This window comes from Lepidochelys kempii, chromosome 2 (genome assembly GCF_965140285.1).
Source record: "Lepidochelys kempii isolate rLepKem1 chromosome 2, rLepKem1.hap1, whole genome shotgun sequence".
NCBI classification, from domain to species: Eukaryota; Metazoa; Chordata; order Testudines; family Cheloniidae; genus Lepidochelys; species Lepidochelys kempii.
The window spans coordinates 144,898,107-144,921,215 of NC_136381.1; the positions used below are offsets into that span (position 1 = coordinate 144,898,107).

A 23,109-nucleotide genomic window follows, 5' to 3' on the forward strand; every position below is an offset into this window, starting at 1 on the left:
CCAAGAAGGCCAATGGCATTTTGGGATGTATAAGTAGGGGCATAGCGAGCAGATTGAGGGACGTGATCGTCCCCCTCTATTCGACATTGGTGAGGCCTCATCTGGAGTACTGTGTCCAGTTTTGGGACCCACACTACAAGAAGGATGTGGATAAATTGGAGAGAGTCCAGCGAAGGGCAACAAAAATGATTAGGGGCTGGAACACATGACTTATGAGGAGAGGCTGAGGGAACTGGGATTGTTTAGTCTGCGGAAGAGAAGAACGAGGGGGGATTTGATAGCTGCTTTCAACTACCTGAGAGGTAGTTCCAGAAAGGATGGTTCTAGACTATTCTCAGTGGTGGAAGAGGACAGGACAAGGAGTAATGGTCTCAAGTTGCAGTGGGGGAGGTTTAGGTTGGATATTAGGAAAAACTTTTTCACTAGGAGGGTGGTGAAACACTGGAATGCGTTGCCTAGGGAGTTGGTGGGATCTCCTTCCTTAGAAGTTTTTAAGGTCAGGCTTGACAAAGCCCTGGCTGGGATGATTTAATTGGGGATGGGTCCTGCTTTTGAGCAGGGGGTTGGACTAGATGACCTCCTGAGGTCCCTTCCAACCCTGATATTCTATGATTCTATGATTCTATGATACTGGAAAGCCTGATCCTGCATTAAATCACAGAATCACAGAAATGCAGGGCTGGAAGGGACCTGAAGAGGCCATCTAATCCAGCCCCCCTACACTGAGACAGTAAACCTAGAACATCCCTGACAGGTGTTTGTCCAACCTGTTCTTAAAAGCCCCCCAGTTGTGGGGATTCTACAACCTCTCTTGAAAGCCTATGTCAATGTTAACTATCTTTACAGTTAGAATTTTTTCCCCTAATATCTAACCTAAATCTCCCTTGCTGCAGATTACACCAATTATTACTTGTCCTACCTCCAGTGGACATGGAGAACAATTGATCACTGACCTCTTTATAGCAGCTCTAAATATATTTGAAGACTGTTACCAGGTTCCCTCTACCCCCAGTCTTCTTTTCTCAGTTCTTTTAACCTTTTCACATATGTTAAATTTTCTAAATCTTTCATCACTTTTGTTCATCTCCTATGGACTCTCCAATTTATCCACATCTTTCTGAAAGTGTGGTGCCCCAAACAGGACACTACTTCAGTTGAGGCCTCACCAGCTAACTAGAAGACAAAAAACCCAAACCAAACAAATATGTGTATACATAATATACAAATAGAGTGCAAAATTTAACTCAAGCTCAACTATGTTGAATAAACTATGTAGCTATATAGGTACAATGTATAATACGTATGACTCATGTATTTGACTACATATATTCACTTGCATTTCTCCAGTTATTAATGTGTTCTGGTAATATTTGTCGTTGTCTGAACAACCCAGTGTGTCTTGCCAGTTGAAGTTTTGGGGTGATTTTGCAGAATGCCTGTTCAACTATTTTATTTGGAATAGAAACCAATTTACATTCTCAAAAGCAATTCAAAAGATAAAGCATAGGCCAAATACTTTAGCTCTGTATGCTTTCTTAAAAATAAGGGAAAAACCATCACATGATTTATAATATGAATTGCAGTTCAGCATATTTTTCAGTAGCAATTATAAGTTACATATTGTCTATGAATGCAAATTTGATGGGATATCCAAAGCACTTAGAAGCACACGGTTCCTGTACTCTATTCAAGCAAAACGCCCACTGAAGTAAATGAGAATTTTGACTGAGCAAGGAATGCAGGATGAGGCCCTTTAATTGTTATGCTACAAACTTTTTGTTCTAATGTTTTGCCTTGATCAAATTTAATTGGGCATTTTAAAATATTTACCCTCTCCTACTTTTTAATATGTCTCATTCCTATAGCAGCAAAACAGTAACACTAGGCCATTCTAGAATTTAATTTTGCTAATTGAAATGTAACACTGCACAGCAACTTTTGTAACCTCTCAGCAACACAAGTAGCAATAAAAGACAAAAATAAATCAGTCCTTTACTCCTGAGCTAAAAATGTTGCAGACGCAGCTTGCTCAGCCACTGTAGGAGGGAAAAATGCATATTGTTCTGAAGCTACGTATCATTCATCATTTTACCTATCTAGATATTCATACAGCATTCATCATCATGATAAGCAGCAATGGTGGGATTTCAAAGACCTACACTTCCCTTTTCAGGTGGAAGACTAGCAGGTATGACACAGGTAATTTAAGTGTGGGGGAGAGGGAAAAAAAGAAGATCCTTGGGGAGGAAGGGGTAGAGGTGGTGGTGGTCATAGGGAGGATACAAACAATAATGTGTTTATAAGAGGACATCTTTGAAAGCAGTTCTCCAATCCAGTTCAATTTCATCCATGCCACTGACCCATCTCGAGTTACCTATAAAAATGTGGAAAACCAGAATTGTAGGAAGTTATTCCTAGGTTTATATATGAGCCAAAGTTGATCGTTAATAACAGATCTCTTAATTGGCTATACTGCATGTTTATTTCTACTGAAGACAAAAATTAAAATAAAGCCTTAGCTTACTATAACAAAGGCAATACATTTTCCACCACTGGTCTATAATGATTGACAGAGTACATTAATGAAAGGGTGCTGTTATTACTGATTTACACTTCTACATTTTGTCAGGCTCCCAATATTGAGACTACTGTCAACACAACCCTGACAGGCAATATAGATCAAACACCCAACAAAGAGTTGTAAATTTGCACAGTTGCTTCCTTTCCACCCTCACAACCACAACCACATTTGCCTGATACCTTCGTGGAAGTTTTGGGAAACCTGAAATTGCTTAGTGGTACCTTCTCAGAGATATTGATATCCTTGAGCAGACAATGCCCACTGAAGGAAACCTCAGGCTAAAACGAGATCTTGTCCTACGTCAATGACTTCTTAAACACCTTTCTACCCCTTTTGTGCACTACTCTAACCCTTTGTATCTATAGACTTTGCACTCACAAACTCTCTTCCCTGATTCTGATACTAATTAGACGTATCAACCCACTAACTATACAGTATTTAGATGAGAAAACAAAAATGAAAGTAACACATAGAATCATAGAATCATAGGGCTGGCAGGGACCTCAGGAGGTCATCTAGTCCAACCCCCTGCTCAAAGCAGGACCAATCCCCAACTAAATCATCCTAGCCAGGGCTTTGTCAACCCTGACCTTAAAAACTTCAAAGGAAGGAGATTCCACCACCTCCCTAGGTAACCCATTCCAGTGATTCACCACCCTCCTAGTGAAAAAGTTTTTCCTAATATCCAACCTAAACCTCCCCCACTGCAACTTGAGACAATTACTCCTTGTTCTGTCATCTGCTACCACTGAGAACAGTCTAGATTCATCCTCTCTGGAACCCCCTTTCAGTTGAAAGCAGTTGTTTCAGTTGAAAGCAATTGAAAGCAGCTATCAAATCCCCCCTCATTCTTCACTTCTGCAGACTAAACAATCTCAGTTCCCTCAGCCTCTCCTCATAACTCATGTGTTCCAGTCCCCTAATAATTTTTGTTGCCCTCTGCTGGACGTTTTCCAATTTTTCCACATCCTTCTTGTAGTGTGGGGCCCAAAACTGGATACAGTACTCCAGATGAGGCCTCACCAATGCCGAATAGAGGGGAAAGATCACATCCCTCGATCTGCTGGCAATGCCCCTACTTATACATCCCAAAATGCCATTGGCCTTCTTGGCAACAAGGGCACACTGTTGACTCATATCCAGCTTCTAGTCCACTGTAACCCCTAGGTTCTTTTCCGAAGAACTGCTGCCTAGCCACTTGGTCCCTAGTCTGTAGCAGTGCATGGGATTCTTCCATCCTAAGTGCAGGACTCTGCACTTGTCCTTGTTGAATCTCATCAGATTTCTTTTAGCCCAATCCTCTAATTTGTCTAGGTCCCTCTGTATCCTATCCCTACCCTCCAGCATATCTACCACTCCTTCCAGTTTAGTGTCATCTAAAAACTTGCTGAGGGTGCAATTCACGCCATCCTCCAGATCATTAATAAAGATATTGAACAAAACCGGCCCCAGGACCGACCCCTGGGGCACTCCACTTGACACCGGCTGCCAACTAGACATGGAGCCATTGATCACTACCCGTTGAGCCCGACAATCTAGCCAACTTTCTACCCACCTAATAGTGCATTCATCCAGCCCATACTTCTTTAACTTGCTGACAAGAATACTGTGGGAGACCATATCAAAAGCTTTGCTAAAGTCAAGGAATAACACGTCCACTGCTTTCCCCTCATCCACAGGGCCAGTTATCTCCTCATAGAAGGCCATCAGGTTGGTCAGGCATGACTTGCCCTTGGTGAATCCATGCTGACCATTCATGATCACTTTCCTCTCCTCCAAGTGCTTCAAAATTGATTCCTTAAGGACATCAAGGACACTGGTCCTTGATACTCAACTTTGGACAAGGAGCACGCAGCACAGCTCAGGAGGGTGAAAGGTTTGGTTCCTCAAACATAAATAAGAGCACCCTAATTCCTATTATAAATTATGCTGGTTGGCGATGGCCCCAAGGAGCCATGATGGCAGCTGGGAACTTCCAGAGCACAGGGAAGACCCATATCCACTTTCCCCAACCACAGAGTGCAGGGAGGGGGGCTCATCATAGGAGTCACTACACCAGCTCTATACCACTGGAGGATTCCTCTGCCTAGGAGTGACCCTCCTGTGTGTTTGGCTATGGTTGCTTTGCTCCCACAGCATGGCCCAAAACAAGGATAATTCAGTGACAGTCTGGCAGGGCTGGCCTTACCATGAGGAGAACTGAGGTGGCCGCCTCAGGTGCCAGATTGTGGGAGGGAACCACTAGGACCAAAGTGTAGAAAATTGTGTCTGCTCCTGATGCATATGTATTCTCTCTGCTGTAGATGCACAGAGATGCTGGAGAGCTGTGCTGGAGGAAGGAGGGCACAAGAGACATAACAGGCAGGCAGGAGAAAAGGTGAGAGGGAATAACAGAAAGCAGCAAGAACTGCAGGGAGAGAGTGGAGGAGGAGCCTCTTATGTACCTCTCTAGCACCCCCAGAAGCCTGGACTGATTAACACCAGCTTCTCAGGGAACTTCCTGTTTCCTGCTGCTTCCCTGAACCCACTTGAGGAGAACAGGCAGCCAACTGAAGTAGTAGGAGCCAATTAGGCCCTTAAGACACTGATATCTTCCCTCACTCAGGCCCTGCTACCAGCCTGCTTATTTGTCCCCTTCAACTGATTGTTGAGAGTCACTATAGCTGGCACAGAACAGCAGTCATGAGTGAAAGAAGAAAACGCTCCTCTGGGGCAGCATTCAGAAAAAGAAAGAAAGCAAAGGAAGCTTTTCTATCTAAGCAGGAAGGAGCTCTCCTGAGATACAGAGACACAGATGTTCACGGTGAGCCTTCCAGCCCCAGTGAGGATGTGAGTGGTGAGGAGATGCCTGATCTTCCAGTTAGTCAGAGAGCAGGTGACCTGGCAGCTACTGCAGCATCCATATCTCCATCTCAAATGGATATAACCATGCACATTCCTGAAGAAAAGTGTAGATCAGAGAAGAGTGTGGTGGAGGCGCAAGAAACAGCTGCTGCTGAGTTTAGTTCCTTAAGTCTAAATGATCCAGGACTGTGGACCCACTTGAGCGGTAGCTTGTGGGACTTCCTTGTGCTGCATGGGCCACAGCAAGTGAAAAACTTCATGTTCCCCAAAGACAATGAAAATAGAAGTTTTCATCTAACACATTACTGGCATGAAATCCCCAATGGTGACAAAGTGAAAAGGCCATGGCTTATGTACTCAAAAACCCAGAATGCTGCATACTGTTTTTGTTGCAAACTCTTCCAGTCTAATGTTCCAGACACATTGGATTCTACAGGAACAAAGGACTGGAAAAATCTGGCTAGAAAACTGGCATGCCATGAGAAGGCAGGAAATCAACACAGAGCATTTCATAGTGGAAAGAGCTTGAGACAAGACTAAGGTTAAAGGCCACCATAGATGATCAGCATCAAGAGAAGATTGCATCAGAGTCTCTTTGCTGGCAAAATGTTCTGAAAAGGCTCATTGCCACTGTGAGAATGCTTGCTACCCAAAACCTAGCACTGCGTGGCACTTCAGATCAGCTGCATGTGCCAAACAATGGAAACTTCCTTAAAATTGTGGAGCTGATGACTGAGTTCGATGCTGTACTCCAGGAGCATCTAAGAAGAGTCACCACCCAAGAAATGTACACAAACCACTACCTTGGAAAAACAATTCAAAATGAGATCATACAGTTACTGGCAACAAAAGTCAAACAGAAGATTGTGGCAGATCTGAAGTCACCAAGATATTACTCTGGACTGCACACCTGACATCAGCCATACGGAACAAATGACTTTAATGGTGCATTTTGTAACAACAACAGAACCTAGTGAAAATGTCCCTGCAATGGTGACTGTCAGAGAGCATTTTCTAGAATTTACTGACATTGATGATACTACAGGAGCTGGTATGACAAATGTGCTTCTTAAAAAGCTGGAAGATACGGGAATTGCAATAGCTGACATGAGAGGTCAGGGCTCTGACAATGGTGCCAACATGAGAGGAAAGAACAGAGGAGTGCAGACATGGATTCGAGAGTTAAACCCTCAAGCTTTTTTTGTCTCATGCAGTTCTCATTCATTGAACTTGGTGGTCAGTGATGAAGCATCAGCTTCTAGTGAGGCTGCTGAATTTTTTAATGTAATTCAAAGCATCTGTGTATTTTTCTCTGCATCAACTCATCCATGGCAAATTTTGAAGCAACATCTGGGAACATCCTCTCTGAAACTGAAACCATTGAGTGCCACATGATGGGAAAGCTGAGTGGAGGCAATAAAACCTATCAAACATCAAATTGGGAAGATAGATGATGCCATAGTTGCCATTATGGAGGATAATGCTATGACAGGAACTTTTCGTGGGAGAACAGTGGCAGAGGGAAATGGAATCACCAGAAACATATTGTGACGGGGCAAGGCCAGATGGCTATAGAAAAGTAGTGGGAGACAGATATATTAGCCCCAGGCTAAACAATTCCCTGTTACCAGGATAAATAAATGGCAGCTGCTCCAGGTCAATTAAGACACCTGGGGCCAATTAAGATCTTTCCAGAAGGCAGGGAAGATAACTAGGTTGATTGGGACACCTGAAGCCAATTAGGGGCTGGCTGAAACTAGTTAAAAGCCTCCCAGTTAGTCAGTTGGGTGCATGCATCAGGAGCTGTAGGAGGAAGCCGTGCTGTTGGAGGAACTAAGCAGTACAAACCATATCAGGTGCAAGGAAGGACGCCCTGAGGTAAAGGTGAAGGAGATATTGAGAGGGGGCTGCTGTGGGGAAGTGACCCAGGGAATAGTACACGTCCTATTTCCAAAAAGTCAGCTACCATTGCAGATACTATTAGGATCCCTGGGCTGGAGTCTGGAGTAGAGGGCGGACCCGGGCTCCCCCCTCCCCTCCCCGATTAATCACTGAGACAGGGAGACAACCGAGTCTGTGCGAGGGAGGGTGGCTTCTCCTCACCTCCCTTGCTGGCTTATGATGAAAATGGCTCAGTAGGCTGTAACCCTTGCCACTAGAGAGAGAAGGGCTATGTGGAGGGTCACAGTGAGTATCTGCTGCGCTCCCTGGCAGATATTCAAAAGATCGAGGCAGCCGACAAGATTAATTGCAACCGAGATGAGTTCTCTACAAAACTGGGGCAGACGACTGAGACCCGTCACCATATCCCCACGATACCCAGAGCCAAGGTAACATTGAGACCCTACCGAATCCCAGCAGCCAAAAGAGAAGAAATCAAGGCTGAAGTAAAGAAAATGTTAGAATTAGGGGTTATTGAAGAATCTTACAGTCAATGGTCCAGTTCAATCATTCTGGTGCCTAAACCTGATGGTACCACAAGATTCTGTAATGACTTTCATGGACTGAATGAAGTATCCCAGTTTGATGCACACCCCATACCATGCATCAGCGAACTGGTTGACCGACTGGCTAGTTCCCAATTTTTGACTACGCTGGATCTAACAAAAGGGTATTGGCAGATTCCCCTGACCAAAGAAACTAAAGAAACGACAACGTTCTCTACCCCGGACGGGCTATTCCAGTATACCATCCTCACTTTTGGGCTACATGGGGCCTCAGCCTCATTCCAGCGCCTCATGGAAAATACATAACTTCAAATTTCTGTGTGGCTTAGTGTTGTGGCATGACATACTGTTTGAAATAAATAAGAGACTCCAAGGTGTTGACCTTGATATATCTGTAGCAATGGAACAACTGAACAAAGCAGTCATACCTACAGTCTTACTGGTCAGATGAGGGATTTCAAAACGTTCTGAAAAGTGCACTGAAGTTGGCAGAGTAATTTCACACTGAAGTTATTTTCGCACCCATTCAAGAATACAAGAGTCTCAGAAGAAGAAGACATTTTGATTACGAGGCACGGATAATCCCATAAGAGACCCCAAACAACAATTCAAAGTTGAATTCTTTAACCAGGTACTAGATTGTGCAATACAGTCAGTTGAAGATGTCAGTGAAGTCAGTTGTGCAATACAGTCAGTTCATGCAGCTCAAGGAACACAGCAGTACATTTGGGATGCTGTATGATATTCCAAAACTCCTCACTGTACCTGAAGAAGACCTACACCAGCAATACAGGGCACTAGAGACAGTGCTGACACATGATGACATGCGCGATATTGATGCGAGTGATTTAGGGGATGAACTGAAAACCCTTTCGAGACACAGTTCAGCAGGATCAACTCCAAAGGCTGTTCTGGAATATATGTGCACAAATAAGATGACCACCCTCCTTCTAAATGCTTTTGTTGCTCTGTGCATACTTCTAACACTTCCTGTAACAGTTGCCAGTGGAGAATGCAGCTTCTCCAAGCTGAAGTTAATAAAAACACATCAGTGCGCCACAATGACACAGGAGAGGCTAGTCGGCCTTGCAACCATCTCAACAGAGCATGAGCTGGCCCAGACTGTGGACCTTCAGCAGGAAGCAGTTCAAATCTTTGCAACCAAGAAGGCACGGAAAGCACCACTTTGATTATTCAAACAGATAAAAATGCCAGTGTTTACTATGCAGACAAAAAACGTTATATTTGCTGTTAAGGTGTTTGTTACTTAAAATTTTTGAACAAGGCATTTTAAGTTGTTAGTTCTCCATTATTGGGGTAGGTAGCAGAGCAGTACCATGAGAGGAGTAGAACAGGAAGAAGGCAAAATTGAGACCTTTCAAAGTTTTGGTCCAAGCGAGGGGCTGAAGGTAATGGCTAGTCGGGTTCATGCCACTAGCCGTCACCTTCAGCCCCCAACTAAAACCTCTCCAGCACATCATCAAGGGTCTGCAACCTATCCTGAAGGACAGCCCATCACTCTCACAGATCTTGGGAGACAGGCCAGTCCTTGCTGGACAGCCACCCAACCTGAAGCAAATACTAACCAGCAACCACACACCACACAACAAAAACACTAACCCAGGAACCTATACTTGCAACAAAGTCCGTTGCCAACTGTGTCCACATATCTATGCAGGGGACACCATCATAGGGCCTAATCACATCAGCCACACTATCAGAGGCTCGTTCACCTGCACATCTACCAATGTGATATATGCCATCATGTGCCAGCAATGCCCCACTGCCAAGTACATTGGTCAAACTGGACAGTTTCTACGTAAAAGAATAAATGGACACAAATCAGACATCAAGAATTGTAACTTTCAAAAACCAGTCGGAGAACACTTCAATCTCTTTGGTCACTCGATTACAGACCTAAAAGTTGCAATTCTTCGACAAACAGACTTCAAAAACAGACTCCAACGAGAGACTGCTGAATTGGAATTAATTTGCAAACTGGACACCATTAAATTAGGCTTGAATAGAGACTGGGAGTGGATGTGTCATTACACAAAGTAAAACTATTTCCCCATGTTTATTTTTCCCCCCTACTGTTCCTCACACATTCTTGCAACTGCTGGAAATGGCCCAGCTTGATTATAACTACAAAAGGTTTTTTTCTCTTCTGCTGGTAATAGCTCACCTTACCTGATCACTCTTGTTACAGTGCATATGGTATCACCCATTGTTTCATGTTCTCTGTATATATAAATCTTCCCACTGTATTTTCCACAGTGTGCATCCGATGAAGTGAGCTGTAGCTCACGAAAGCTTATGCTCAAATATATTTGTTAACCTCTAAGGTGCCACAAGTACTCCTTTTCTTTTTGCGGATACAGACTAACACGGCTGCTACTCTGAAACTAACTATTGGAACATTCATTTGAACATTCCACTTCTGGCAACAGGGATTACTCAGCCCATGGTCCCCTTATTTTGAGTTCCTGATCCTTAACAGTTCATAAAAGTCTGAATCTAATGACTTTTAGGGTAAGATGCAGTTTTCCTGTTTAGCATCTGATGAGATATTTTGTGCTTTAAAATTTTGTAACTGTCAGGATGACAGGCACTATGGAAATAGAAAGAAAGAAAGAAAGAAAGAAAGAAAGAAAGAAAGAAAGAAAGAAAGAAAGAAAGAAAGAAAGAAAGAAAGAAAGAAAGAAAGAAAGAAAGAGTCAGCCTTATATTTAGCTATTACAATAAGTGACAGATGCTCTCATTATGAAATTCCCCCAGCTCTTTGTTATCCTACTTGAACCTTAGAACTATGTCACCTGACTCATCTGTACTGTAGCTTGAAATACATTTTTAGGACAATACAGCAAGATTTTAGAGCAGTTCTGTTGGACAGGGAGAACGGATATTTCCCAAAGGCAAAGATCAACATCACATGGCTGATCCAATCAGAAGAAAACAACTGACAAACCTGAATACAGGTTCTATGTAGTGCCTTCACCTTCCATTGCCACAAAATATTTTTCATAAAGTAACTCAAGAGAAAACACTTAGATGATAACAGAAACAACAAGAAGTCATTTTATATTCAGATTAAAAATGTGACAATCATTAAACAGATTTTGCATGGAGTTTAAAGCAAAGCTTCCAGTGACTTAATCAATAAGCTTTTTGTACTCACAAAGTGGATTATGCTCTGATAAACTGGGGTTTTTGGAAAAGCAACAGAATGGACCAAGGTATGGGAGTAACTATACCTGCTGCCGCTTCTCAAATTCCAACTTGATGCGGGACTTGATGCAGTTGCAGGTGTCCTGATATGTCTGCTGCAGAGCAAGTTCCATGAGGTGCTTGTGATATGCTCCTGCCAGGTTTCCACAGATAAAAATGATAGCATTTGCCAATATCTAAGGGGGTAAAAAAAAAGAATAGGCGAGACAGTGAACTTATTCAAATGAGGTATCAGGAAATAATCACAAGCAGAAGCAAAATAGATTTTTGTAGTTAATGTGTTTTGTTCCTGTTTGAAGTTTATATTTAATGGACATTCTCCTTTCAAAAAGCCCTCATAATTACGGTCGCAAAATCCCTAGAGATGACCCGTTTTGGTATTTTTCATTTTTTGAAAAAACTTAGAACTCTGATGAATAATGTGTTTGCCTGTTTCATGATATACTGAAAAAGGAATTCAGTTCATTTTCTGTGTGCAATGTTGAGCATTAATTAGGTGCTGGCATGCTTTACTACTGCTAAATGACAGTCTTTGCTACTAATAATTATGTTATTGTTATTTCAATAGACCATTTTCTTTAGTAGTATGAAATGCTCACAGCCAAGAATCAGCCAAGTAGGAGGCTGTCAAGCATTTCTTGAGGCTCACCCACCACTATCCTGGAGCTAGAAACATTAAGTTTCACACAAGAACAAGCACTAAGGTCTGATACACAAAAGGAGTTAGGTGCCTATGTCCCAGTTTTAGGATCCACTGAGATTCACAAAAATCCCACTGTACTCAGTAGGTACACAACAGTCAAAGAGGAGCTCCCTCATAACTTTTAGTGCAATGGTTAGGATACTCACCTGGGATGCAGGAGACTTCCAGTTCAAACCCACCTTCAACTGTGGGGGAGAAGCGATTTGAACAGGGATCTGCCACCTCTCAGGTGAGTGCTCTATCTATTGGGTTTTGTGAAGTTGTTGAACCGTGGATAAATAATTAAAAAATCATTGGAGTAGGGGGACTAAACACTGGGTCTACCACATCCTGGACCAGTGTGCAAAACCACCAGGCTACAGAGTCATTCTCATGTTGCTTACTCTCTCTCTGTTCCCTCCTTCCCTCTCCCCATGTAGAAATATACAATTAGAGCACTCATATCTTATCTTTGCCCTGTAATGACACCATGCAATAACCATACAATTATGATTAAGGCATTTGAGTTTTTGTGGTGCTAGATTAAACTGATTTTTAAAAGACATATTACATTTCCCCCTTCATAGTTTCACTACAGGGCAGAACCACCTTAAAACAACTCTGCTCTGTATTCATAAAATGAATTCTTTTTATATTAAAAAGAGGACATTACCACTTGCTATTTTTAATTATATGAAAATATGAATGATCATTTTTTTTAGTTTAACGTTTATGGCCAGATTCACCAGTACATGACAGGTGGTTTCTGCTGTTCTTGCATATTGGATCAGATCAATGATCCATTTAGCCTGGTATCCTGCCTTCTAACAGTGGTCAGTGCCAGATGCTTCAAAGTGAAGGAACAGAACAGGGCAACTATCAAGTGATTCATTCCCACTCACAGCCTCTGGCAGTCAGAGGCTTAGGGACACCCAGAGCACGGGGTTGCATCCCTGAGCATCTTGGCTAATAGCATTGATAGGCCTATTCGCCATGAATTTATCTAATTCATTTTTAAACCCATTTATACTTTTGGTCTTCACAACATCCCTTGGCAATAAGATTGACTGCGGGTTGTGTGAAGAACTATTTCCATATGTTACTTTTAAATCTGCTGCCTATTAATTTCATTGGATTAGCCCTGGTTCTTGTATTATGTGAAGGGGTAAATAATACTTCCTTATGCACTTTCTCCTCAACATTCATGATTTTATAGACCTCTATCATATCCCTCCTTTGTTGACTCTTTTCAAGATCAACAGTCCCAATCTTTTTAATCTCTCCTCATACGGAAGATATTCCATATCCTTAATCATTTTTGCTGAATTATCTGTACCTTTTTCAATTCTAATGTATGTTTTTTTGAGATGGTGTGACCAGAACTGCACACAGTTTTCAAGGTGTGGGTGTACCATGGATTTATAAATTGGTATTATGATATTTTCTGTCTTCTTATCTATCCCTTTTCTAATGGTTCCTAATATTCTGTTAGCTTTTTTGACTGCCACTGCACATTGAGTGGATGTTTTCAGAGAACTTTCTTCAATGGTTCCAAGATCTCTTTCTTGAGTGGTAACAGCTAATTTAGATCCCATCATTTTGTACGTCTCGTTGGTATTATATTTTCCAATGTGCATTACTTTGCATTTAGCAACACTGAATTTCATCTGCCATTTTGTTGCCCAGTCACCCAGTTTTGTGAGATGCCTTTGTAACTCTTCACAGTCTGTTCTGGACTTAACTATCTTGAGTAATTTTGTATCATCTACAAACTTTGCCACCTCACTCTTTACCTTTTCCCAGGTCATTTCTGAATATGCTGAACAGCACTGCTCCCGGTACAGATCCCTAGGGGGCACCACTATTTACCTCTTTTCATTCTGAAAATTGACTGGCATATTGGATCAGATCAATGGTCCATTTAGCCTGCTATCCTGCCTTCCTACCCTTTGTTTCCTATCTTTTAATCAGTTACTGATCATGAGAGGACCTTCCCTCTTATCTCACATTGGCTTAGTTTACTTAAGAGCCTTTGGTGAGGGATCTTCACAAAGACTTTCAGAAAGTCCAAGTACACTATATCCACTGGATCATCCTTGTCCACATTTGTTGACCCCCTCAAAAATTGTAATAGGTTGGTGAGGCATGATTTCTCTTTTCAAAAGTCCTGTTGGCTCTTCCCTAACAAATCATGTTCATCTATGTGTTGGATAATTATGTTCTTTATTACAGTTTCAACCAATTTGCCTGGTACTGAAGCTATGTTTACTGTCCTGGAATTGCCTGGATCCCCTCTGCAAACTTTTTTTAAAAATTGGCTTCACATTAGCTATCCTCCAGTCATCTGGTACAGAGGCTGATTTAAGTGTTAGGTCACATAGCACAGTTATCAGAGAGGTGGCTGTGTCAGCCTATATCCACAAAAACAACGAGGAGTCTGGTGGCACCTTAAAGACTAACAGATTTATTCAGGCATAAGGTTTCATGGGTAAAAAACCCACTTCTTCAGATGCATGGAGTGAAAATTACAGATACAGGCATAAATATATATATACTGGCACATGAAGAGAAGGGAGTTACCTTACAAGTTGAGAACCAGTGTTGACAAGGCCAATTCAGTCAGGGTGGATGTGGTCCACTCCCAATAATTTATGAGGAGGTGTCAAAACCAAGAGAGGGAAAATTGCTTTTGTAGTTAGCCAGCCACTCCCAGTCCCTATTCAAGCCCAAATTAATGGTGTTAAGTTTGCAAATGAATTATAGCTCTGCAGTTTCTTTTTGAAGTCTGTTTTTGAAGGTTTTTGTTGTTGAAGGACGGCTACTTTTAAATCTGTTATTGAGTGTCCAGGGAGATTGAAGTGTTCTCCTATTGGCTTTTGTATGTTACCATTCCTGATGTCTGATTTGTGTCCATTTATTCTTTTACCTAGGGACTGTCCGATTTGGCCAATGTACATAGCAGAGGGGCATTGCTGGCACATGATGACATATATTACATTAGTAGATGTGCAGGTGAATGAGCCCCTAATGGTGTGGCTGATGTGATTGAGTCCTCTGAGGGTGTCAATTATTGGGAGCGGACCACATCCGCCCTGACTCAATTGGCCTTGTCAACACTGGTTCTCCACTTGAAAGGTAACTCTTTTCTCTTCACGTTTAGTATATATATTTATGCCTGTATCTGTAATTTTCACTCCATACATCCGAAGAAGTGGGTTTTTACCCACGAAAGCTTATGCCCAAATAAATCTGTTAATCTTTAAGGTGCCACCGGACTCCTTGTTTTTATAGCACAGTTAGTAATTCTGCAATTTCATATCTGAGTTCCTTCAGAATTCTTGGGTGAATACCATCTGGTCCTGGTGATTTATTACAGTTTAATTTATCTATTTGATCAAAACTCTCCTTGACTGACACCTCAAGCTGGGACAGTTCCTTGGATTTATCACCTAAAAAGAATGGGTCAGGTTGGGAAATCTCACTCACATCCTCTGCAGTGCAGACCAGTGAAAATAATTCACTTAGGCTCTCCACAATGACCTTGTCTTTCTTGAATGTTCCTTTAGTACCTCAATAATTCAGTGGCCTCACTGATTGTTTGGCAAGCTTCCTGAGTCTGATGTACTTAAAAAAATGTTTTGGCTAGTTTTTGAATCTTTTGCTTAGTTGCTCTTCAAATTCTTTTTTAGCCTGCCTAATTGAACTTTTGCACTTTATTTGCCAGAGATGATGCTTCTCTCTATTTTCTTCACTAGGATTTGACATCCAATTTTTACAGGATGTCTTTTTGCCTCCACGCACCTACTTTACTTTGTTGTTTAGCCATGGTGGCATATTTTTGGTCCTCGTAAAAAATTTTTTGTTTAAATTTGAGATATACATTTAATTTGAGCCTCTATTATAATGTTTTTTAAAATTTCCATGCAGGTTGCAAGCATTTCATTTTTGTGACTGTTCCTTTTAATTTCCATTTCATTACTGTCCTCATTTTTGTATAGTTCCCCTTCCTGAAGTTAAATATTACTATAGTGGGCTTCTTTGTAATTTCCCCTCCCCAATCAAGGATATTAAATTTTTATTATATTATGGTTGCAAGCACACATAGTTTCTCTCCATTCTACCTCTCCTTACATGCCCCTACTTGCACACAGACGTATACCATTTCCCACTCTCTTTTGCACACACACTCACATTTCCCAGCATACACAAACTTACATAAACACACACACCATTCATCACTTGCCTTCTCTCTCCTGCCTCCTCTATATTTCCCCCCTCCACATGGACACACACAATGTTGTCTCCGTCCTTCTGTCCTCCCTGTTAAGCAGATTTGGAGCAATAGCTTTGGAAAGAAATAGCTGGGATTTAATGTCCATTTTTGCTGTTGTTTTTCCTAGCTGAAAGTGTATCTGTCTGTACAGGCTGGTACCAAATAGTTCCTTCAGAGAGACTCATTCAGAATTGCCCTTTTTCAAAATGGCTGCCATTTCCCATTGTTCTCAGTGGGACTGAGGTTATATGCTGATGCTCACTTTCAAAATGGCCATCACCTCTTATTGTTCCCAGTGATAATTGGCCCAGGGAAAATGGGGGCTTTTGTAAAGGCATCACTCAGTGCACTCTCTATTCACAGTACTGCATGCTAGGAATGTGCTGCTTTATTCAACTACATAGTGTAACCCTCCAACTCCCTTACCATAAGCTGGGCTCAGCCAGGACTGAAGATTGCATCCCAGAAGCGTTGCTGCCTTATTGGCAGGCAACCTTTCCTTGAGCAGATAGGAGGCTGGAGGGAGGGAGCTAAAGCAGCAGCCCCAGATGATCCAAAAAAAGGGGAGCTCTGATGGGTTCTTTACCCCACAAACCAGTAGGGTTACCACCTTTGAAATGCAAAAAACCCAGCAGAACCCCAGATAAGGCAAGCCTGCTGCAACCTCAACCACCAACCACAAGGCAACTCTACAATCTCTCCCTTCAATACCCACTTATAGTCCCCATCGAGATAACACATATAGATAAGATTGATAACATTGCATGTCTCCTCACTCTCAGGTGATTCAGACCCTCTCTCACATATAGGCACGGTGCGCTTGCCTGTTGGTGGGCAGACAGCTGCTGTATTTTCAACAGTTTTGATCTATTATTGCTTAAATTCTGGAAGGGGAACACTGCAGTATATTTAGTTGGGCACAGAAACTTTTAACATTAGACATCCCAGTTGCCTCCTTCCTTGTACTGTGATAATAATGCAAACCTTCAAAATATTAAAAAGCTTTTTAAAAAAACCTGGCAGATTAAATGATTTTTCTGGAAACTGGCAAATCCATTAAAAAAAAGACAGGCCAGACAATTACCAGCCAGCTGGTAACCCTAGAGACCAAATGCCGGGGAGAGAGGACATAGCCCCTCTCTCTGGGGTGTCAGCTGAAAGGAAAGAGAGAGGGAAAGCAGTGAAGAGAGCCAGAAGGGGAGGGAGCACCCAGCTCCCCTTACGGACTGACTGTTTTTACTATTTTCCCAATCCCCATTTAGGAAACTCTGCCACGTGAGGTTCCCCTAGGGCCTGCCAGACCATTGCGAAAGAAAAGACAGCCCGACAGACAGTGCAGCTGACTGCCACAGCTGTCACCACCTACAGCCTGATCACTAACAGTTATTTCAGCCAGGAGGAAGAGCAGAAAGCTTATATCTAAGATTGTTACCACAATGTGAGGAGGATTCAGACCATCCATTCGAGCTGAAAAGCTATTTCTGAGACCCAGACAGCTCTACAGATCATTGGATCCCACAGACAAGACAAACAGAGGGAACAGTGCCTACAGCAGCTACTGGAGCACCACCAACAGGGACCTGGACTGGGGACTGACACGTTAGAGAAAGGGTTGCCAATTTGGTTGGACATATTCTTGGAGGTTTCATCATATGACATAATCTTTAATTAAAATTTAATATTTAATTCCTGGAGACTCCAGGACAATCCTGGAGGCTTGGCAACCCTAGTTAGAAGGTCGACTTAACGTTAAGAGTCAAGGAGACTTTGTGAAAGAAAAAAAAGGTTTCTGGAACTCTCTCAATCTAGTCATAGTCATATATATACAGAAATGCAAAGAATGAGTTATTATATATATATATAGTATAACTCATATATATATATATATTTAGTATAACTCATTCTTTGCATTTATATTATTTATATAAAGTTTATTGGAGTTGTTTGGTGTTTTGACAATTGTGTACTTATTTATGAAGTGAGTACAGTATCCGCTGTTCGGATGGATTACCTATTATTTCCCAGGAGGCACAACCATTAAAGCATCAGTTTGAATAATCCAGATCACCAGTGGGAGCAGTCATGAGTTTGGCATAGAGCCCACATTGGCAGAAAAAGACCCATGACCTCAGGAAATAAAGCACATCCCACATCTCCCGAGTTTGCACCCTCAGAGGTGCCAGGGTGTTGCGCTGACCATAAGTTACCTTGGGCTGTTGTTACAGCATGGTTCGGGGGGAGCTAGCAGTGAACTGGTTTTGACCAGCCGAGCTGGCTTGCAGCCACTCGACTGGGTAAACAAGTGACGAGATAAGTGAGGACCAAGATTGTGAAGTGTCAGAATAGGAAGCAACAGTGTTTCCTGGCAGAGCCCACCTGTGGGTGAATATGCCCCTCCCTGCCCCCCAGAAGGAGGTGATGATAAAAGCAGCTATGAAAATTGCCTTAGACAAACAGTATCACCTGCGGACCCTGGCCTTGTGGGTGCCCAGGAATTCCCCACGCTGGAGCAGCACCTGCTACGAGCCCTCAAGGACAAGGAAGGAGGATCCAGGACTGTCCATAGCAGAAGGGGCGTAAGCATTGATTCTTGCTTGCTTGCTGGAAAGCACGTATTTAGTAACATGTGAAGGCTGGGAGGCTTGTTATACTTTGGCGATAAAACAGATTATACTTATGCACCTGGCGTGGCTTCACTGAGTGTATCCGAGGCCTGCCCCCCCCCTTTGGGACCGACACCTGGCATAATCGGCAGGATACACTTGGTGACACCCCCGCGAGGTGTAGCCAGAAGTGGAGCAAGTGAGGATGTGAGGTTGTGGCCACCGACAAGATACCAGGCTGGAGTAGTACCTCCCTGGGCACCGGTGGCCAAATTGTTATGCCAGGTGGCTCCCCTGCTTAGATGGGACAGGGACGAAGTTCCCCTCACCCCGGCCAAACTGGCCGAGCAGATGGAGAAGGCAATAGAGTTATATGGGCATAATAAACTCTATAAGGATTGGGGGTGGGGATGGTTGTTCCTGATGGTGGTGGAAAAGCTGTTGGCAGATAACGAGCAACTAGAGAAGAATGTAAGCATCCTGGTTGATGATAAGCGGGCTCTCATGAATAAGAATAACATGCTAACTGAGGCTTTGGAAGTGGCTCAGCAAAGGGACCACAAGCAGCAGGAGATAGCCAAGACTATGGCGAACTGCTATGCCCAGGATCGCCATCGCCGCCTCCTGCAGAACCCCTGCCCCACCGTGTCCCAGTCCCAGGTTAGGGCCCTTATGGCATCGGATTGGGACCCCGATTAAAATCAAATGCCTGACTGAGGGGCAGACTGTTGTTTTACAGCCTGAAATCCCCATCACAAATTGGATTTTGGACCCCAATACTAGAAATTGAGTGGGGGAGGGCACAGCAAAGCTCTATTGTAAAGTAAAAGTGGTATATTAGTGACCGTGCCCACGCACGGCCCCAGGACACTAGTAAGCTTCGTGAACACATGCCGCAGCCCCAGGAGGATTGCAGGGTGGCCGCCCGCCCCCACTGCAGCCCAGCCCCCACCTGAAGCCCCCACTGTGTAATGGGGTGCCTCATTTGATAGTTTGAGCACTGCCGAGCAGCCCTACACCTGGTTTACTGATGGCTTGGCCAGGTATGTTTGTAAAACGCAGTGCTGGAGAGCTGTTGCCTTAAATCCTGTTCGCCAGTTGCGTGAGACCGCCAAGAGACAGGGAGCCTCCAGCCAATATGCTGAGCTTTATACTGTGCTGCTGGTAGTGAGGCAGGCGCTTGCCCCTGGGGACCCTGAGGTACACCTGTTCACTGACTCTCGGGCAGTGGCTCAGGGACTGGCCACCTGGATGGGCTGCTGGAGAGCCCACGATTGGGCCATCCACAGCAAGCCCATGTGGGGCACCACTATTTGGCAGGAATTGTGTTCCGCTGTGCAAGACCTTTTATGTCTTTCATGTAGATGCCCAACAGAATCGTACCCAGGAGCATTATTGAATGCTGCCATGGCCCAACTGGCCTACTTAGCCGAGTGTACGGCAGCCCCCGACAATGTGCGGGAGGATTTTTTTCCTCTTGGCTTCCTGGATACACACGCACTCAGGACACTTGGGCCCGGAGGGGACGTACCGTTGGGTGCAGGCCCGAGGTATCCCCACTTCACATGTAGCCCTAAAAACAGCTAAAGCTGTTTGTAAGATTTGCCAGATTGTTAGGCCCTTACAGGTGGAAATCAGCTACCCCGGACAGGTGCCATGGGGAGACAAGCCTGCTCAAATTTGGCAAGTTGATTATGTTGGTCCACTCCCTTGCGACCACTGCAAGGCATATATTCTCACCACGGTTGATACGGCCACCGGCTAAGGAGAGGTCTGGCCCACATCCCGTGACGACCAGTGGAATACAATCACTGGCATTACCAAGCGAGTTGTATTACACAATGGAATTCCCTCTCAATTGCATTCGCATAACAGTCCCATTTCGCCGGTAACACGGTGCAGGATTGGGCCGCATCTTTGGGAGTCCGATGCGTGTTTCACATCCCCTACCATCCACAAGGGGCGGGTGTCATGGAGCGGTATAATGGATTGCTGAAACAGCAGCTACGGCTCCTGTCACTAGTCTGCACACTCAGGGGGTGGTATGGGGTACTGACCAAGGGTGCCTATCAGCTGAATACACGTCTGTACTATGGCCTGACGCCAATGGAAAGCCAACATGGTGGAGTGAGTGTGCAGCCAGTGACTGAGGAGCCCGAGGGCTTGGGACAGTCAGACCCTGATGTGTTAGGAGTTGTACTGCTTCACCTCGCTGCCCATCTCCCGACTAGGGGGACACGAGAGTCAGCAGGGGTGGATTTGTCACCCCAGACACCATTGATCCTGCCACTCAGAAATTTATTCCCATCGGGATATGGGTAAAATTACCCAAAGGGTGTTATGGGACAGTGGCTTCCCGCTCCAGGCTGGCTTTGCGTGCAGGAGTGCACGTGCAGGTGGGGGTTGTAGACCATGACTACTGGGGAGAAGTACGAGTTTTGCTGTTCAATCTTGGAAAGGAACCCATGAGTACACAACCGGGCAATCAGGTGGTCCAGTTCATCTGTGAGCAGACTGCCCTCCCCCAGGTGCAGCGCCTGCAGGAAACGGAGGTGCCAGACACCGCCTGTGGAATGGGAGGGTTTGGGTCCACAGAAAGGGCTGAGGAAGAGGATGGCCGGGTATGGGTCCGGTACCTCAGGCGGGGCATCCAGTGAGGGAGATCGTTGCTCGGAGGCCCAGTGACACTTACTGGGTCAGCATTGATGGGATAATGATCTTGTTTGTCTTGATAGGGGCAAATTATTCCCAAGAGGATGCTCGTGTGCATCCTTTGGTGACATTGGGCTTCTGTGCTCGGTGGGCAAATGGGATCATTGTTGTACCGTGGACATTTGCGATGGAGTGCTGCGACCACAAATGGGACCATTGATAATTTTACCTGCCCTGCACATCAGAGCTGCCCCGACATGATGGTCTCTATCAACTGCACAGGCGTGTGTATGCTCCAACTCCCAGGCCACTGGCCAGGCACCCTCTTGGTATATGCTGATTCGTCAGTCAACGTGACCCTTCATTTGCTAAATGATTCCTCCCACTGGTGTGGACAGGTGACACCGCAAATCCAGTCCTCTAATACGACTGCACTATGAGAGCTGCTTAACTGCACTGGAAATAATACCCGTTTTCTCGTAACCCATGGGACTATGTGGAGCTTCACCAATAAGATTTACATAGAGGGGCACAGCACCTTTTTGATATTGCTAGATGTACTTTCTGGTTTTGCCCCACTGAACTGAAGCAGACCACATTTAATGGTTTTGCCCAACTCGTGTAGCCCCATAATTGTGGGACCACATATTGATGTAATTAATGTACATATTAATGTGAGGGCAGTCCATGTTAGAGGACTGGATTGTATAATGCAAGCTGTCGGCCCTGGGCAGATGGTTTGTGGAAGCAATGGCTAGCCTTCTTTGGCCCACTGGCAGGGAAGGGGCGCAAAAAGTGGGGCCTTATGGAGACAGTGCTAGGAGGGGCTGGTACTGGCACAGGGATATTAAATTCCTTTGATATAGAAGTACAGGAAGTCCTCACTTAATGTTGTAGTTATGTTTCTGAAAAATGCGACTTTAAGCAAAACGATGTTAAGTGAATCCAATTTCCCCATAAGACTTAATGCAAATGTGGGGGTTAGGTTCCAGGGAAATTTTTGCACAAGACAAAAGACTCTCTCTCTATATATATATATACATATATATATATATATACACACACACACAGTATAAGTTTTAAACAAACAATTTAATACTGGTACACAGTGATGATGATTGTGAAGCTTGGTTGAGGTGGAGGAGTCAGAGGGTGGGATATTTCCCAGGGAATGCCTTACTGCTAAATGATGAACTAGCAATTGGCTGATCCCTCAAGGGTTAACTCTCACAATCTACAAGGCAGCAGGAAAGGAGGGAGGGCAGACAGAAACAGAGACACACACCCTGTGTGTGTTTGAGAGACAGAGATGGGCATTTCCCCTTTAAATATGAAGAGTGGGGTCAGAAGTACACTGCCTTGTTAATTAGATCAGCAAGCTGAGACCAGAAGGCAGCTGCAACTGCTGCCTTAGGCAGCAGCTCTCTCCATCCATGTGTCCTCCTTGCTCTATGGAAGATGGGGTAAGTGAGGTACAGAAGTAGGGGGGAGAGGGACACCCTGAGATTAGCCCGCCCCTTCTTCCCCTCCCCCCCACACAGCAAGCAGGAGTCTTGGTGAGCAGCTCCAAGGCAGAGGGCAGGAGTAGCACATGGCAGTGGGGGGAGGGACAGCTGAACTGACAGCAACTGATAGCCTGCTGAGCAGCTGCTGCACAGGGAACTTAGGGGAGCAGGGAGCTGACAGGGGGGCTGCCGGTCCACCCTGATTCCAACCACCCACCAGCTAGCTGCAACGAGCTGCTCTTCCTGCAAGCAGTGGACAAAGCAGGCGGCTGCCAAACGACTTTAGAAGGGAGC

General features: G+C 44.2%; 1 protein-coding gene across 7 annotated transcripts in view; it reads right to left on the reverse strand.

Moving 5' to 3' along the window:
• Positions 1–23,109, reverse strand: part of ADCY2 (adenylate cyclase 2) — a 431,011-nt gene that overhangs the window by 220,158 nt on the left and 187,744 nt on the right. For all 7 annotated transcript variants that reach the window (XR_012157385.2, XM_073332378.2, XM_073332377.2 and 4 more), the window contains one exon: positions 11,127–11,276. Coding sequence is in view for 6 of the 7 variants with exons in the window: in XM_073332378.2 (XP_073188479.1) it covers positions 11,127–11,276 (150 nt within the window). In the remaining variant the exon portion in view is untranslated. The remainder of the gene's footprint in view (positions 1–11,126; positions 11,277–23,109) is intronic.